Here is a 19198-nt window from a genome sequence, read left to right as displayed (position 1 = left end):
GGAATGACCGCACGTAGCTTTTCACTAATGGGGTGAATTCATGCAGTAACAAGATAGGATTACTCTACTGCACATCACATGAATTACAACCTGATCATCATTCCTCCTCCTTTAAGATTGCTCTATGTCTTCTAGATATTATTTAGCGGAACTTAGCGCGGTATTTTATTACAGGAAAAAGAAAACGCGAAATAAAAGCGATAGACGATAACGGTAATCACTTGGAATCACGTAGCAGAAGTCAATAGAGTTGGTGCAATGTGTCAAGAAGGCTCCTCTTACGTGAGTGGCGCATATGTCCAGTCAATACGAGTGATCATCTGTGTTCATCCAAGAAATTATAACGCGCACTCCCGGAATGATTATACTGGTGATTATTTATAACGAGTTAGCGCGAGAATATTAAATTACAAAGATTCGTACTCCATCAGCGGCATGAGCCTGTGCTCAGTCTACAGGTAATTGTGAGAATCACATTACGTTCAACAAGAGTCATAACTGCAACAATCTCACTGACTTCATCGGAAGAGTTGCAACCATTAAAAGTTAACGCGGATAAACGATAAAAACGCGCGCGAATGTGTGTGTGTGTGTGTGTGTGTGTGTAAGAAAAGACAGAGAGAAAGAATAGTATCGTTTTGGCCCCACCACTCAATTTGGTGATGGGCCCTCCACCACCCCAAAACGATTCAAAAAATCATTTTGACAACTTAGTGATGAGGATTTTCTGGGCACATTAGAATTACAGAGTCAGGAATAATGATTGATTCAGGGCCTATCAATATAAAATATAAATGCTATCTATGGAATCAATCATTGGGATGTTTGGATTTATGTGAGATATAGCTCAAAAGATAACCTTATTGCTGAGGATGACGTGGGCAACATGAACACCTAATCAGTTTTCTCAGTCAATCGTTAGGATGTTCAATCTGGCAATCGAAATCTAGAGCATGCCGATATCTCCATGCAATATATTTCACGAGATATTTCGTTTGACTGCCATAAAAAAGCCCGTGAAGAAACCTAGCTTTGTGATAAGCGTGACCATGAGCATCACAGTTCATTACCACGAGTCAGTGTGTGAGATAGAGCCATTTCGCCAGTTTCATTAAATTTAGTTCGAACGATCTTATATTTCTTTTTGCATTTGCATCTAGAAACTAGAATAAGATTCTTCCTTCTTCCAATCGGAACAATAGTTTTCCGAGTTGAGATGGCGTTTATTTTGGTGTTTCTAACTGAGTCGGCCAAAATAACACCAGGTGCCTTAAGAGTGTGAATTATTTTCTTAATTCTTCTACCCTCACAGATTGAATGTGGAAAAATCCTAGGGGACTCACGCCAATTTCCATATTTAAAATATGAACAAATAATATGAATTTGTTTATGTTTCAACATATTAAACAGATATGTATGCATAATTTCAATTTTGCTCAATTTTGTTCAATAAACCGACTGTCAGCAGAACCATGTCCAATCTGTTGTCGTCATTATCGCTTCAAAAATTCTGGAAATGGGTTTTGGTGGATCCTGTGGATTGTTCAAAACCGCTCCTGGTTCTGGAAGTGGATCCTCAGGATGGGCCAGGGCATTGTCAAACCCAGTCTGATCCATCCTGAAGATCCACCAAAACCCACTTCCAGAACATATTGTTCAAGGTGAATATGAACAATAACAACGCATTCGGGAAATAATACAAAATATTTGAAATCTAGCGTGAATTTTACATGATTTAAATAATACAAATAGATTTTGCTAAATAAAATTTGGCATGAATCCCCTAGGAAAAATCTTATAGCCCGATTTCCATTCTTCGGCTTCTTCGATTAATTTTCGTAATTGAGTGGACATATTTTCATTAGACACATTGTTTTTCTAAATCGGAGCTTCGCCTGCGTCTTTCTTTTTAGTGAGGGGTTTCTTGATTGTATAATAATTATTCAGCAGTGATTCAATAACGGTTTCGGGGAAAGAATTATCACGGAGAGTTTTAGAAGCTATCGTCTTATTGCTATGAAAATGACGTGGATCACTAAGGATCAAGATTGTACGAATAAAGTGGACAGCAGTTGCAATAACAGTGGTTCGTTTATGCGACGAATAATAATTAAGCAACCGGCCAGAAGCAAAGCTTTTACGGAACCAATTAGTAGATATACTTGTGGCTTCTCTAGTTAACGTTACGTTAAGAAAATTTATGGATGCTTCTGTATTCTCCCTTTCCAGAGTAAATCTTATCTGGTTAGGTCTGAATTCATTTAAGGCTTCAAGCGCAAGATCAACGCAATCCTTGTGGACCGCAGCAATTGTGTCATCCACAAATACTTTAATGAAAGAAATTTGTGGCACAAGGTCAAAGAGATGGATGATCACTTTGTCCATAACTAATCTGGCTACCGTGGGAGAAAGGCAACTACCCATTGGAATGCCGTCGTTCTGTTTGTATATTTTGTCGAGCGCAGTGAAAACCATGCAATCCTTAAGCAAAAACGAGATTATTCTCGCAAGAAAATCCCTATCAATATCAAAACTTAATTGGAACTCTTCAGCTTTACTCATAATGATATCAAAGACGAGTTCAAAAGGAATACTAGTAAACATTGAAACCACGTCGAATGAGACTAATACCTCATCGGTTTTAAGTCTGACACCATTTGAGTCGTGTGTCGGAAGCAAATTCTTGTTTACACATATGGAAAGAGAAAGTCCCAAGGAAGTTTTCTATCTGATCAGATTTCCCGGAAAAGCCACTGGAGCCAAAATATGGCCTCATATATAAATTTAGGGTCATTTTCAGTACATTTTATTTTTACAAAATCTTCCATATTTCCCGAGTTTTCCAAGATTTTCCAACCATTTTCATTTTATGAATGTACGATCGTAAGCTGAAAACGAATTCAAGAAAATTTCCCGGAAAATTGCAAATCCTGGAAAATTTTCCGAAAATGAACATATCGCTATAAAAGGAAAATGGAAAATCGGGGAAAATTGTGAGAAGTCCCATTCAATCGGGCGGAAAATTTCATGGGGATGGTAGCCGGAGGCCGAGATTTGGGGCCTAAATCCAACCGTTTCCGAGATATTGCGAAAAAACTGGCTTTGGTAATGGATTTTCCAGTATACTGGTAGAAAATAGTTGGTAGCTTTATATTAAACTATTACCCTTGCCAACGCAAGTTGAAAAATCCTTTGAAAAAAAAACTAGAAAGAGAAAAAGTCAATTAGGTTATAATTAAGTTAATTTGTTATAGTTATTAAGTTTCATTTTTATCATATTTAGTAACGATGACAGTCAATTTTTTTCGGACAAAGAAATTTAACGAACCTAATAAATATTACGTACACTAGAATAACAAATTGGTATATGACTTATCTGTATTTCTGCAAACATAGGCCTGACTGCATACGCAGTTGACTCATTCCAATGGAAGTGTTCGCATGGTTTTCCCTCCCTCCACGTTCCCTCTAGTTGTTGCTATTTGGGCCACTGCTGCTTCTGCTCAATCTATGTCGTTATTTTAGATGAAACCTTTGCATTTAATTTTATTTTTTAATTTAACACTTCACACATTTCATCAAACATACATTAATCGCGTACGTGCTCATTATTCAGCATTGCATATGTGTTGGAACAAAGTATCATTTTTTGCGGAAGTTTTTTTTTTCGTTTTGATATTTGAAGTAATAGTATAAACTGTGTAAAACTATGTAAAACTGTGTATGTAACAAAAGAAAAATGAGTTGTTATCGAACTGTAATGCCTCTCTATCAGCCCTAACGACTTCGGAATAGAATCTGCGACAGTACAGCTAACACTCATGTTAACACAACTGTTTTTTTTTATTTAATCACTAAAAAATAATTTTCAATGGGTTTTTTTTCTTCTTAGATTAAGTATTTCAAAGGCAATAATTTATTTTCTTCAAACATTTTACCTAAAAATTGTCGTAGATAAAACGTATCAAAAGCCAAAAATGGAATCTCGTCATTTTCAGGCTTTTTTCCTTGAAACAATAGCAACGCATATGCAATCGCAAATACACCACAAGAGTAATCATCTTTTTGTAAGCTCTTTGGACGTTTCCATACAGCATATTTATTGTTTGGATACATTCGATCGAGAATTTCCTCTTTGAGCTCGCGTTTTATATCACGTTTCTGATCATCAGTGTACATTTCAACACAACTGTCGTATATATCGACAATTTTCGTATCTGCATTGTAATATATAGCAATATAATGGCCAATATTCTTTTGAGTTTTGTCCGGGTAAATGAATAAAATTTGGATATCATTCTGATCAACCGAAAAATTTGAATATGCACACTTTTTCTTGAAATAAATTGGATTTACCATTTTAAATTTATTTTGAATGTTATTGACCATATTTGTGAAAAAATTCATGGTGATTTCACACGATAAATAAGATAATTGTTTTATTTCGTGTAAAGCCATTTCAGTAGTGACTTTTGGTAATGGTATGGATATATTTCCGTGCAATATCTCTATTAGTTTCAATTTAATCGAAATAATTTCTTGACCTTTTTTGTACACGTACTCGTACAAGGACATCATCACAACAATGAAGAGAAGAAGAAAAAAAATTAGAAGAGCAATTGCTGTTTCCATTAATGTTAGAACAATCCAAGGAAATCTATTTTTAATATTCAATTTATCAAACTTTTCACACAGTTCGTCGATATTTGGCTGATTATCACTTTTGATGAATGGAACATCCACGTCCATTGGTTCCCTTTTTATGTACATATTTCACGTAAAATGAAATTAAACCAAAATAATTATTTTTTTTTATTTAAATCCAAAATATTGTGTTGTTAAAAATATATTTGCTACTCACATTTGATTGGGAAGATTTGGATTCATTGTCTGCGTTTAATATAAATAAAAATTTAATTATTGCATCATTTAAATAAAAAAAACTTGAAACGCACTGACAAAATAGACTTACTTCGTTCAGAGGCATTTGTTGACTTACAAAAGTAAGTAGAATGATCGAGAGAGTTTGGCTTGCGCGTTGCGGTTTACATCCGACCGCCGCTAGGAGGTGATAGCTCTTTGGATAAGATAAATCTATTTGAATCTTTACAAATCTTTAAATTCTTTTTGAAACTGTCAAAATGACAGACTAACGCGATATTTATCAATATTGCAAAATCTCCATTCCTCTTTGGATTACTTTCATACGCATTGACCTTTTCAAATCTTAAATTCTGTGTCTACTGTCTATCCCCTAGATCCGTCGATCACTATACTTGATTCATGAATTGTATGCATTTGCATTTGCTTTGTATTAGTAACTGCAATCGAAAGCGGCAAGCCGCATAGTCATCATTCACCGTGATTTCGCAATTTTATGCAAGGGTCTCTGACGCTAACCTTAATGACGTGGATTTTTCAAATAGTAACACTAGTACCATAAGTAACTAAAAGAGCATAAAGTTATCGTAAACCTTTTTTAGCAATGGCACAATGATTTCAATTTTTAAGCTCAGTCTGCTTGACTCACTTCCTCCCAAATATTTAAAGTTTTGAGAAAAAAATTCCAATATAGCCGCATACGTGTTCAATCGCACACATGAAAAACGTGATCTTGGTCGAATTGAACGTTCAAAGAACATTCATAGAAAAAAAGCGATAAAACTTTGAAGTTATACCAAACATTTTTTTAAATTAAAATAAGGCAGTGACTATTGTTACATATCACTTTTTTGTTCATGTTTTTTTTTCAAGTGATTTATCTTGAATTATAGAACGTTTGATATTGTTATCTATTTGAAGTATCCGTTTAGTTATTTTCCGTTGGGCATATAGAAAGACTCTTATAAAAGAAAAAGAAATGCCACGTGTGTTGCAGATTTCCTATGTTTGCGCATTGAAAAAACGGAAACTTTGTCATGTACGATACAATGTTACATAGTGACTCACATTTATCGATAAGAACACTAATAATTGCGACACATTTCGTAATTTGATGCATTTGAATAGCATTTTTTGATGAATTATTATAAGCCATTGATAAATTATATAGCAACAATTGATTTAGTACAATCACAGTGAATTCAATATTTCGATACTTTTATCATACGAATAATTAAGTCCTACAAACTCTAGTACAAACTATATTTAAGTCATCGATGATGATGAAATTTAAATGGTTTGAATGGAATTATTTTCCAATCACATGACTTTCTTCAGAATTATAAGATGAAAAACTCATAAAAAGTAGGATTCGAAAAACCAATATCCACCTAAAGCGTAAAATAAAACTAAAATACGTAGAAATTTATTCAGAATATGCAAAAAGGGAAACTAAATCTCTTCTACTGCCCATATAAATTCATGTTTCAGTTTTGCATATTGTAATTTTATGTTACGTGACGTAACTTACGTCTCAGTGTTTGTTCCTGCAATTCTACATTTTTTCTTATCTTCCCAATCGTCATGACCGCACGATCCAGCGATAAATTCAATTTTATTCATTGCGATTTGAATAGCGTTCAGTCTTACCCTTATCCCAACTGATCCCAACAAAATGTATTAATTTCATAAAATAAAACACATTAGAATACAGCAGTTTTTTTTTTCAATTTTTTTCTACCATATCCAGTCTGCCTTTGAATTCCTGGCTGCTGACAGGCAAAAACCGATGTTAAGACTTTGTAGATCTTTTCGATTGGTTTTTGGCGGCATTAAATATGGTTTCCCATTTATATAGATTATTTTTAAAGTGCACTATACAATTACACTACAAGAAATGGCATTGGATTGTTTTTATGCCACTGTGATTCAGATGTTGATTTGAATCATTTATTTATACTAGTCAACTATGACGAATTTTCTTTTCACGAAGTGATGTGAATATTTGTGGTTGGTTTTTATTTGAGTTTTTTCAACTGTTGATGAAATGTTGAATGTGTAAGGAAAAAGTTGAGAGAAGTTTTTCACTTGATGCTATTCGATTTTTGATCAATAATTGCGGTCGAATGCATCTTAAAACTCGAAATAAGTTGATTGATAGATTATTTTTTATACAGTTTTTAATAAGTTTTGTTTATTTTTATGGTGAAATTTTGTTTTTCTTGATCATTTTTTTTTGGTATTTGGTGAAGCCTTTTTTATTTAAATTAGATGAAATATTCTTCTGTTTATTTTTTCATAATTATGAATGTAGTTGAAATCTACCAACTCATAATTTTTAAACATTCTGGAAATAAATTTTCTAAGCATAATAGTTTCATCGGCATGAACAAAGTTTTTTTGATAGATTGATTGTTTAAAAAGTTCGCATTCTTCGGGGTCTTTTCCCTGAATTAAAAGCAAACAGTATATTATGGCATACACACCGCAAGACCATCGGTCGTTCTCGTTCTGGGTGCTTTTTGGTAGTTTAAATTCAACTTTTATATTATTTCCATAAAATTTAATTAAAATTGGTTTAATCTTTTTTTCTACACTTTCTGAAAAATTACTGTCATAGACATAAACAGTTTTATTTTTATAATTGAAAAATATACATATAAAATGTCCAACAAAACCTTCCATATTTTTTATAAATAAAATTTGTATATCATCACGGTTTTTTCCAGAATAATTATGATTGTTAAGCGGATCTATCATTTTAAATTTACGTTGTTTAGCATTTACTAGATTTATGAAAAAATTTATGGAGTTTTCAATTGTTAAATAAGTAAAAAGTTGATTGATTTCATTTATAGCTCTAGCACGGTGTTGTAAAAATTTACGGTTTGAACATCTATTTTTTCTATTCACTTCGTTCAAAGTTTTAGTCATGATAGTTGAAAGTATAATTTCTTTTTGAATTAGACAACTAATTTATATGATTAAGAGAGCTCAAACCATGGCGATGCGCCTTACATACGGCTGCCGCTAACCGCATTCAATGCAGATAAGCGGTACGCGTTTGCTTTGCATTAGGAAGTGCAAGCCGCATCAATGATGCGGTATTATTCACGATGATTTAGTAGCATGCAAGGGATTGTAGCTTAGCTCAACAATACTCTCCCAGGCCTGGTTCTATACTTGCACAATAAAAAACGGAAACTTTATCATGATACAATGTTTACATGACTCACATTTATTGAAGAAAAAAAAACAGTAAGAATTTCGAAATATTTCATATTTTTTGGTGAATAATGTTATTAGCCACTATTTTAATACTGAGCAACAATCGATTTACAATCAGTGAATTCAATAATTTGATATAGTCGATTATTTTGATTTTCGTCATTCATTTTTGAAAGTTTGAAGAACTGATAACCATGAATTACTTAATTTATTTATATTCGCAGATAAATAATGATAGTTCAGGAGATTTTTTTCGGGGATCACCTTGTTTTCTGTACTATATGTAATAATAGAACATGATGGCAAATAAAGATAAGATTAAAATAAAAAGGTAACTTCTACTAGGTATTCAATTAAATGGAAAACGAACGATACTTCAATGCATTTCAAGCAATCGATCGCAATTAAAGTAAAATCAAAACAGTTCAAAATGAAAGTTGTCATTTTTGTCGTACTTCTTTTCATCGCCGTTAGTACTCCTTTTGTTTTCGATTTTATATCTTTCGCCTAATATTTTCTTATTCGCTATACGTATAACAAACGTGAACATGTCTCATTTGTATTGCTTTAGGCTGCCTCAGGTGTGAGCGTGAACAATTCAGGACTTGCAAGAAAATATGATTGTAAAATGAAAGAAATCAAAAAGGTAATGGACCCAACAGGTGATAGCAAGTGGATTGAGTATCGTCAGAAAATGGACTCAGTACCCATTAACATATTAGATTGTGGAAAAAAACCAATCTTGGAAGTGGAATTATAAGTACTCACTCCAGACCGTTGTTTGTATATTCGAAACTCATGTCAGAAGAAAAATGACTTTTATTTACATTTCAGCTGCATTACTAATGAACTTACTAAAGGTTTTGTATATATTAATACATATTCCGGTCTTCTTAAAGTCACAAATCCCGACCTCTATGACAAAATCCAAAAGAATATCAGACGATGCGGTTAATGCAGAAATTTCCATTGTTCAAAATCTTATCAAAAAAACACGGCCCAACTTTACTTTTCGGAACTTTTTTTTTTTTGGTAATTATTGTCATTTTTCCGGTTATGGGCTGCTTACGAACCTTGCTATTTCGGAGTGAGATTTGCTTTTTTGATGGATATTTTGTACATTTTTTTCTTTCATTTTGGAATAAAATTCATTGCTTTTTCGTAAATAACCGCGTTTTTGTTTTTCATTTGTATTTTGATTAATGAATATCAATATAAAGCATAATTTCAGAGATTGCATGTTGGATGCGAAAATAAGTAGCTATTTTTAGTCAATAGTTTGGGATATTTTGAAATAGCAGCTACCGCACAATTTGTTCCGAATTATTCTGAACGATCAATTGGATTTTTAGAAGTAGAGGGCAAACGTTCAATTCAAAAATAGAATGTTTCATGGTTGACATGATGATTAAACGTTTGCCCTCTACTTCTAAAAATCCAATTGATCGTTCAGAATAATTCGGAACAAATTGTGCGGTAGCTGCTATTTCAAAATATACCGAACTATTGACTAAAAATAACAACTACTAATAGCTCGAAATATAGCCGTATACAAAATGAGATCTCTGCATAATGTTTACGAAAATTCAAAGCAAAGAACAACGATATCAAATATAACTAAATTCATTTAAGTCGTCCTGATTTCAATTGTAAATGATGCACGGCTGTAGCCAGAACATCTGGTTGCAAAGGGTGTTCATATATTGCATAATTATAGTTTGCCTCTTATCTATATATTTTAAAATAAAAACTGGTTGAGCTCTTGAAACATTTGAGAGTTATTGGTAAAAACCTAAAAAAAAGTGAAAAATCGAAATTCTAAAAAGTGTTGTAATTTTGGTGGACATTCCACAAGTGGATAATAGAAGTTATTCTATTTTAAACCAAAGTACTTAAAAAGTATGATGTTGTCGTAAGGCTTTTTTTTAGCACTGGCACAAAAACTTATTTCAATTTGAGCAGATCCCATGTTTGTAAATATAAAAAATATTGATAACATTAAATAAATTTCTAAATAAAATGAAAACTAAATATTTTTAAGGAGGAATAACGGTGCTTTGGAAAATATTCTGAGCAATCATTTGTTAAACTAAACTTAAAATATTGATATGTAATCTAAATTCCATGAAAGTTTTGAAAAAAAATTCACTTTTTCCCTATATATTTCTTACAACAATTTGTTTTTATAGTGTTCCATCCGCAATTCATCGACACTTTTTTCTTTGTATTCCACCATAGCGGTGATGTTATTAAATCTTGTAACAATTTGACTGTCTATCGAATCGGTTCCTATAGTTGGTTGATATTTCACGGCCGATGTTCCGAATCCAGTGAATGATTTTTCCCACTTACTAAACACAGTTGTATTTGGGCTACCAAAAATGCTGGTAGCTTTTATGCTTTCGGTGGCTTTAAATGCCGGTGATGATACAGTCCCGAAAACCGAAGGCTTTTCTCCAAATATTGGTGAAGTTTTTGCAATTCCAAATGCTAAATGCGGTTGAAAATCCACGGGAGTTCCAAATGAAGGTGCCTTTAAAGCAGAAAAACAAATATTTTTCATTAAAATCTCTCTTACTTTAGTCATGTTTGAATCTTTTACTTCTTTAGTAGATTTTGAGACTTCATTTCGGTGACTTGTCTCTGTGGAATGCAGCGTTTTAGTTCCAAAATTGAAGCTCCCGAAGGCAGGTGTCCCGAATGAAGGAGTCTTAAAACGATTGAACAAAATCTTTTAATTGATAAAAATAATTCTTTCGTCATTGTTGTTCATTGGTGAGCTCACGGTAGACACAGTTGCATTCGTTGATGTGCCAGAACTAAATGAAGATCCAAATGAAAATGAAGGTTTAGTTGTCACGGTCGCTGTTGATGTCACTGTAGATGTTGATGAACTGACTGTAGCTTCACATGGGATCGAGAATTTCAACGGTCTAAAATCAGGTTTTTCAGTATGTTTAAACCCATATTGTGGTGCTTTAGAAGTGCAACTATTGGATATTTTGTCAGCCGTCTGTTTAGAAGAATTTACAAGAGTTCCAATTTGAGGAGCATACAAAATGGAAAAATAATGTTAATTCAATTCAAAAAATGTTAATAAAAATAGTAATCGCATTATTTAATTCAATCATTTTTCATTGAAATCATTTTCAAAAGACTCAAATTATGGTATACCTTGATGAATGGATTGATTTCTTTCTCTTTCAGATCCTTGGTGGCATCTTTTTTGTTTTTCACTTGTGTTTCGTACCATTCATATAATTGTGCCGCTTTGACTTTTTCCGTTTTTCTATAAAAAGAGTAGTTTGTTAGAAAAAAGTTCATTGAACCGATAAAAATGACCAAAAACTAATATTCGTGGAATTTTCGAAGCTTGGTAGTTCATATGATTGCTTTTGACTCAACGCTTACCTTTTTACCGAATCAAAGACATCGCTGTTTGTATTCGTTTCTTTTTCTGAAAATAAAGTTAAAAATGAGTGCAATTTAATGTTATGTCAATGATTCAATTTCATTTCGATTGATTTTTTGGTACTTCAAAGTACTACCTTTGTTACGCTCGAATTTGGCACCATAAAACTTGGAAAACAGCTTCACACTCCAGCCTAATGCCTTGATTTTCTCTGACTCACTTCGCAACAGAGAATACGCAAATGAATTAAAATGCGAAAACAGCAGATCATTCAGGTTTTTGTCTTCAAGTAACTTCATAATTGTGGTTGAACATACATTCGATGCATTGTCAATTTCCAAGTAGCGTAGATTAGGCAATGCTTTCTTTATTTTGGAAATCATACTGTCATTTATCCCATTTGGCGTAATACTCAATGATAAATGATTGATTTGTGGATTTTTCACAAGAAAATCGTCAATCCATGAATCAGGCAAGAACCTTAAGTCCAATATGACCTTTTGCAGGTGACCGAAATCAAATGGACAGTTCAATCCACGAGCCGTGAAAACACTTGACATTTCAAATTGGTGCAACTGTTTGAATGCATAGAGACGGCCACTGAAAGAGGAAAAGTGTTTAAATTAGTATGATTGAAATAGAATTTTCTTTTTGATAATGATTGAATCGAGATAAGACCGTTCATTACTTTGGCGGATGGGCAATAACACGTTCGGGCACTTTTTTTATGGACATTTTTTTGAGCTGCGGGAATTTATCGCTGATAAATCTTAAAAACGTTGGCGAGAGTACTCCCCATAATATGATCTTTTGTAGGTGATCTTTGTTCATATACAATGCTCTTTCGATGTCCGATTCATCAAAAATCGTTCCGCTTTCATCATAAGATGCTTCGAAACTTTTCAAATTGTTATAGTAACCATTGATAATCCTTCGATCGTTGATCGTAGTAAGTGTGTGACTAAATTCCAATTTCTGAACATTTGAAAAGTTTCTCTTGAATGCGTCAACGACATTTTGGCCAATTTTTCCACTTTTGAATTGAATTCGTTCGATTACTGGGAATTCTTTAGTGAAAAGATTGATCTCATCGCCTTCGAGGTCATAAAATTCAATTTCTTTCAAATTCTGCGAGCAATTTTCACTAATTACAGCGTATATAGATGGCTGAACTTTGTTGACACTTTTACAATAAATTCGCAAGTGTTCTATTTGAGTGCCGTACTTCTTCAGGAACTCAATGTTGGGCATTAAGTCATGAACGAGCACGTATAATATTTTTTCATGTCGTAAAATCTCTTGATCCGGACCCATTATCAAAAATGTATCATCCGAACACCATTTTTTAAACTCTTCGGTAGGTAAATCGCGATGAAATCGTGTCTCAGGAACCAGCAACTGTTTTGAAAGAAAGATTCGAAAATTATTCGAATGAATTTTGAACATAGATCGTTTTAACGATCCAAATTGATTTGAATAGTTGTTTTGGAGTCAAAATCAACTCACCTCTTCTAGATCATTAATCTCATGGATCGTATCTTCTATTTTCTTGGGTTTTAGGTCCGATACAAAATTTGGTTGAGTAAAAGTAAATTCGCTTGTCGTCTTATTGACTGAAGAAAAGGTTTTTATTGGCGATGCAAATTTGTTATGCGGCGGTGTCGTTTGCAGTATACCATCATTTGTGTTAAATGAATTAATTTTACGTGGATTTTGTCAGAGATGACTGAAGCGCACCGAGTGACCGAGCAACGGCCGCACGGACACTGAGTTTGCGTGCTCAAAACATGCTCAGTGCGATATTGCGCTGCAGCACAAACAAACCCACTCCATGAAGAGAGTATAAGCGCACCAACGGAGTGCGCTACACCGCACTCGTACACAACGAAGAAACAATAGAGAGGATATACAAAGAAAGAAACACAAAGAAAAGAATAAGACAATACACACTCAACTCTTTATATGTGTGTATAAACCATAATAGGCAACAGAGTTAGAGTGCGCACACATTTCTTAACAACAAAGTCAGAGTGCGCACATAAACTCATAACGAAGTGAGTGTAAACGCACAGAGCAGAAAACGACTCTCAGTTGAGTTGCTGAATACGCTACTGAGCGTGCGCTTAGTCATCTCTGGATTTTGTCGATTGATTCCTGTATATCGAACGGCCAATTTTTTTCGTTCCTGCGATCTTCCAGTGTTTGATATCTTACTATTGAAATTCCTATTTTGCGTCGCCGACTTGAATATTCTCTTCGACTGACCAGTGGTTTCGTTTTTTTCGTATTGGCAAAATGCACATATTCCACTCCGTTCAGAAATGACACTATCCACCGATGTTGTTTTCAGTACACCTTCATTCTGATTTGTATTTAAAAGGGTGCACAACAATGAACCATCACCAGAATTTGTATCCAATTTAAATGCTTCTGATCCAAGTTCTTTACTGGATACTGGAAAAGGGAATATATTGAACATTTTATTTTAATTTAGTAAGAAATATTTCGTTGAAACATCGTCGAAAAATATGTACAGCTTAAACGGCTTGGGGTAGTTAGTACTTCTATCAATATTTATTGGCAACTTACTTTTAAAATGGAATCCTCCATTGGACTTAGCGATTTCTGCAAAAGAGAACGTGGTAGCTTCCGGTTTTGCTACATCTGACTGTTCGCAGATGCTGTCCTTTGGTGGTGTGTCGAGTTTTGGTGACGGTGGTGTGGCAAGACCGCTATCGACCGCAGCAGTCTATTCAGGATTAGACATGAATGAATTTAATCTAATTGTTTAATTAAACGTGATTTTAAATGAGTCAAAAACCAAAATGTATCGATTTTTTCTTTCTTCTATTCTTTATTTTATTCTCTATTTCTTTGTTTCTATCATCGACTTACCCGATTCTGTTCCATTCGTATCATTTTCATCCACATCAAGATCAGTATAATGACTGCACCGTACAATCCACTGATCAGTATGATCATTACTTGCTCAAACTCCATCTTTCTATAAAACCACCGGATAATGGGACGAATAGAAATTTAATGTTAATTAAATTTTCGTACGTTTTGAATCATGTAATTAAACATTTGATCAAAGTAGAATTTCGAAAAAATGTCTCGAACTTCACTAGAGTCTTCAAGAGATATGACAAAATGATGAGATTTTATTTCATTCGAAAAAATAAGGTTACTTATAAGTCAGTAGCACCGTATTTATGGGCAATTTCAATAGCAATTTCATAACATTTCTTATCACTTTAGTACGATCGATATGATATTAATGTAAATGTTACTACACGTGCAATATTGTTGTGCATTCACTTTAAGTTCACAATAAATTCTTACGAAGCAACACGAGAATTTCCAATATATTTGATGTCTTGTAGTCAACACACAAAAATGCCCACGATTGACAATCAAGAAAAACCTTGCAAAGACTCTGTAACGTCCTGTACTAGCGTTTGTCTATTGCATGTAAAGTACAACCACGTTGCGTAATATTGCTTGAGCGATAATTGTTATAACATAACAATTTATAAAATGATCGATAAAAAAAATATGATTTTGGACGTTATAATATTCAAGAGACTTCTTATTTCTACGCAGACGAATGTTAATCTACACAATTTGCAATCAATCCATGCGACACAACTTATTACTGTCCTAATAATGTGAAAAACTTTTTTTTGAACAATAATTTGGTATCATTTGGTCATATATCAGACTTTTTGGTTGATTTTTGTTATTTAATAAATTCAGTGAAACAAAAACACATTTCATCCTTTAACTCAGAGCGAAATAAACCCTCACACTTTTCACTCAACTTTATCGTATATTTTACATTCGCTGAACTATGATATTTTGTGTCGTTTTAATTTGAATCTTTTGTGAGTAGCACTTCCGTTCAGATGATATCAGTCCCTTTAATATCATACAGTAACACAATTTATTTCATCATAAACACGTTTTTTTCTAAACAGATTTTCTTATCAATTCGTATTTGGATCTAGATGTAACTTCTAGTTTGTTTTTTTAACATGAGTTGAAAAAATTTGGATTTTACATTGCTTTCCATGGAATAAAAATGAATTTCACAATAAGAAGAAGAGGAAGATCCAACTTGTTTCAGTCACTGCTTTCATCGCCACCATGGTGTGTATAAAAGCATTAGATTCAAGAAAGTATGCATAAATATTTGTGATTTGAATGTATTGGTTTTGTTTTTTTTTCTTCTCTATTTCTTTCTAGCACTTGAAACGTTATTCACGGAACTACGACAAAAAATGTTGATGAATTCAATTCGATTTGTTTCATTTAAAATGAAATAATAATTTTTCAGCAACAAAACCGTCGATTGTTCTCTAGAAACACCAAAAAAAACGTACTCTCTGTTCATGTTCTGTCGAAAAACTGATTATCCAAATGGTTCAATTATGGACTTATACGGAAATGCACTGAGTTGTGCGGAGATAGACGAAACAGTTTATAAGGATCCGCATACTAACCATTGCGCACACAAACGCAAACTTACGTTTGTGTTGTTTACTATTCGCCTCTATCTCCGTGCAGCTCTGCGCAATTCTGCAAAAGTACACAGTTTTTTTTTTATTTGGGTAGCTAAACTCATTTCATTTTACCGGAAATTAGAATGCAAGTGAAAAAAATCAGAAAATTATAATGTAAACTTTTGAATTTACGATGTTGAACCAATTAAAAACACAATTTGTATTGTCAAATATACGGATTTTCGGCTGTTGACTTCATCACAACTGTCCACAAACGATAACATATAAATACTGCTTATGACTGCTTCAAATTACCAATCCATGGCTTGGTACACAGATGATTCAAATCCTACATTTGCGCTGGCCAATCTATACATGTAAAGCACACACACATGCGTAGAACTACATTCTTAAAATATTTCGTCGTAGATTCATTTCTCGCATAGCATTGATCGTGCTTACGTCATTCTGTCGTTGAATGTCGGCTATTGTTTTGTTTCTTTCCTCCTTATTCGTATCGAAATGAACACAACTAATGCAGTCACTCAAAATATGAATGTATCGGTCCGCAATCACAGTTCTGATGGGTGACCATTGAAACATGTAAAATTGTGAACAAGTCGATTTTGATTTCGGTTTGGAGTATTTCACTCTGCGATTTTTGTTTGGTCAATTTTTTGCACAATGCGATCGTATATCTCACATATCAGAATATAAAAGAACCGACACAAAACATATTTTGGCTGCAGCCAAATGGGTTTTCTCCAAAAATGTGCACACAAACTTACTTTAAATTATTATTATGATCAGAATGATTAGAAAATCAGTTGCAGCTAGTTTATAAGCTATTATCACTTCAGATACGATATCGATGCAATTGGTACTGCATGTGCAATTCATCGAATGCATACCATTTTCAATTCACTATCAATGTTTATAAAGTGATAACAGTTATCGGATTATCGATAAACACTATCAAATTCAAGCAATTTCTTATTTTCCACACGATTGGCAATGTCTGTCTTTTCTTTAGTAACACATTTCAAGGCGTCATTTTGCCACATACATATGTCGATAGCTCTGATTGTCGTCAAAATTATTTTTGTTATTATATTAAAATGGAACATTTTTAGTTAAACGAAAGAACAAAATTTTATCATTCAAAAAAGAAAAAAAAAACGGAAAAATCAATTGCAAAGATGCATAAAAAGTAACATGATATTTCCCAAAATCGGCGTCGATGGGCAATAAATAAATTTCCTAGAAAAAGTAACAAAATTGAAGGTTTTGATGTTTTCAAGGGTCAAAACAAAATATCTTTATCATTGCCCACAACGCCATATACGCAAATGTACACAAATTTGCTTTGAACAAAAAAACACATGTGGCAATTGAGCGCAATGCTAAAAGTGCTATGTATTGAGTGAAAAAAATCTCTCTCTTTTCTCAGGTCATAAACCAACGTTTTTTATGAATGTATTTGGGTCCTCTTTTCACTTATTATTTTTTTTCTAAGAATTCATCACACTCTAAATTGGACGCGCCACTCTCAAGTCGTATATGACTCACCAGTGCCGTTGTCTCGTTATGCGGCGGTGTGTCTCCATGGTAAATTTAACAAAGTATAATGCATACTAATGATTTACGATCGTACAGTCGAATTTGCCTTTGACGTGCCCTGCTCAATTTACACTTCCACAAATTATGAAGGTTTGCAATGCTCGCTTCGATTCGAGGTTAGAAAGATCATAAGCAGTTTTAACCGTTTTTTCAATAGTGTCGCTTAGTGCCATTTGTGCACTTCTTCTTCTATTCACATGTGAATAGGTATTTGGAATCGATATGAGGGTATTGATTATTTTCAATTGCTTTTCTGTGGCAACTCCGATTTGACTATGAACTTTATACATTCTGTTTTTGTTATCTCTTCAGTGATTTCAATAGCGGTTTGTGTCTTTTTAGTGAGTTTATCAACTGCGTTATTGAATGCGTTTGGGAATCATATCACTTTAACCTCACATATGCATACAAGTATTGAGCAGTTTTCGTTTTGTGCATGCAGGGAATGATGCAATTTCATACTTAAACATGAAACTTTTGAACATATTTTGCTTCATCAGTTGAAACGTTATTCACGGAATAACGACCAATTTTTTTACATTTGAACTCAATTCGATTCGTTTCATTTAAAATGAAATTGGAAATTTTTCAACAACAAAACGGTCGCCTGTAAACTTTTGAATTTACGACCAATCAAAAACACAATTTATGTGTCAAATTAGCCGATTTCACGCTGATCATTGAACAAAACCGCACTTCATAGCGACTAAATCCATGGCTTGATACAAAAATGAGTAGACTCCAACATTTTCGCTGGCATACGAATCTATACACGTCAAGCGTACATACTTGAGTTTCACCACAATCTTAGAACGATCGGTCATAAATTCACTCCTCGCATATTAATCTCGCTTACGTGATTGCTTCGGCATTCCGGCATTCAGCGGTTATTGTTTTGCTAGGGGCAATTCACATTCGCGAATGTCATTGCCATTCGCAGAATAAGAGGCATTCGTGCCTGTTTCGCCATGTTTTTGGATTGCCGCGCGATCATTCGCGCGACGCTCCATAGTGAATGTATTAACACATTCGCACAAGCATTCGTAGCCATTCGCGAATGGCTACGAATACTTGTGTTCACTCAAACGTCAGTAGCGATTGAGCGCTAAAAACGCCATAAGCAATGAGTTCACGTGTGTTTCAGATATTAGAAAAGAAATTAGCCGAAAAACTACCGGCAAATTTTGAAAAAATCATAAAAAGTACTGGATTTGAATGCGAAACTGCTCTGTTATCCATTGATTCTAAAAGCATTAGCGATATAGAAGAATTTATAAACGAACATAAATTTTATTTGAAAGATACGAATATTCTCTGGCAAATAATTCATTAATTTTGTCGATACCAAAAGTCTTGAATCGCACCATAAATAAAAAACAAAACAAAATCAGTGTAAAACAGTATTTTCAAACGAAGTATTTTTGAGTTTTTCTAAATTTTCTTTCACAAATTCTTCAATATCGTTGATAATTTCACGGTCAATTAACATAAGCGATGACTCTGTGTCATGGCATAATTTAAGGAATTTCGATTTTTGAGTATTGACAACTGC

At 33.6% G+C, this 19198-nt stretch overlaps 2 protein-coding genes across 8 annotated transcripts; both read right to left on the bottom strand.

Annotated features, from left to right (window-relative positions):
• Positions 1–660: 660 nt before the first annotated feature.
• On the bottom strand, positions 661–5290 carry LOC129569694 (uncharacterized). Of its 2 annotated transcripts, XR_008688064.1 has the most exons (4): positions 4973–5290; positions 4862–4890; positions 3589–4756; positions 661–3508 (listed from the first exon to the last, which is right to left on the bottom strand). XR_008688064.1 is itself a non-coding variant. In XM_055448803.1 (3 exons), the coding sequence occupies exons 1-3, from the start codon at positions 4985–4987 to the stop codon at positions 3889–3891; spliced, it is 912 nt and encodes a 303-aa protein (XP_055304778.1). In that variant the 5' UTR covers positions 4988–5290; the 3' UTR covers positions 661–3888. The 2 variants fall into 2 exon arrangements, 1 of the variants encoding a protein (XP_055304778.1); XM_055448803.1 differs by having other exon boundaries at positions 661–4756.
• A 4460-nt stretch (positions 5291–9750) lies between these two features.
• Positions 9751–18354, bottom strand: LOC129569704 (uncharacterized). 6 transcript variants are annotated; one of them, XM_055448830.1, is made up of 11 exons: positions 17596–18354; positions 14417–14525; positions 14111–14270; positions 13028–13975; positions 12210–12919; positions 11658–12121; positions 11521–11566; positions 11284–11398; positions 10895–11122; positions 10712–10819; positions 9751–10642 (listed from the first exon to the last, which is right to left on the bottom strand). In XM_055448830.1, the coding sequence occupies exons 5-11, from the start codon at positions 12833–12835 to the stop codon at positions 10277–10279; spliced, it is 1953 nt and encodes a 650-aa protein (XP_055304805.1). In that variant the 5' UTR covers positions 12836–12919; positions 13028–13975; positions 14111–14270; positions 14417–14525; positions 17596–18354; the 3' UTR covers positions 9751–10276. The 6 variants fall into 6 exon arrangements, with proteins under 6 accessions (XP_055304805.1, XP_055304803.1, XP_055304804.1 ...); XM_055448828.1 differs by lacking the exon at positions 17596–18354 and adding an exon at positions 16027–16192; XM_055448829.1 differs by lacking the exon at positions 17596–18354 and adding an exon at positions 15907–15977.
• Positions 18355–19198: the final 844 nt, after the last annotated feature.

This window comes from Sitodiplosis mosellana, unplaced genomic scaffold (assembly GCF_009176505.1).
Source record: "Sitodiplosis mosellana isolate CC-2019 unplaced genomic scaffold, AAFC_SMos_1.0 Smas_scaffold_39, whole genome shotgun sequence".
NCBI classification, from domain to species: Eukaryota; Metazoa; Arthropoda; class Insecta; order Diptera; family Cecidomyiidae; genus Sitodiplosis; species Sitodiplosis mosellana.
Note: the sequence above shows the minus strand (reverse complement) of the source record. Positions and strands in the feature narration are given on the sequence as shown.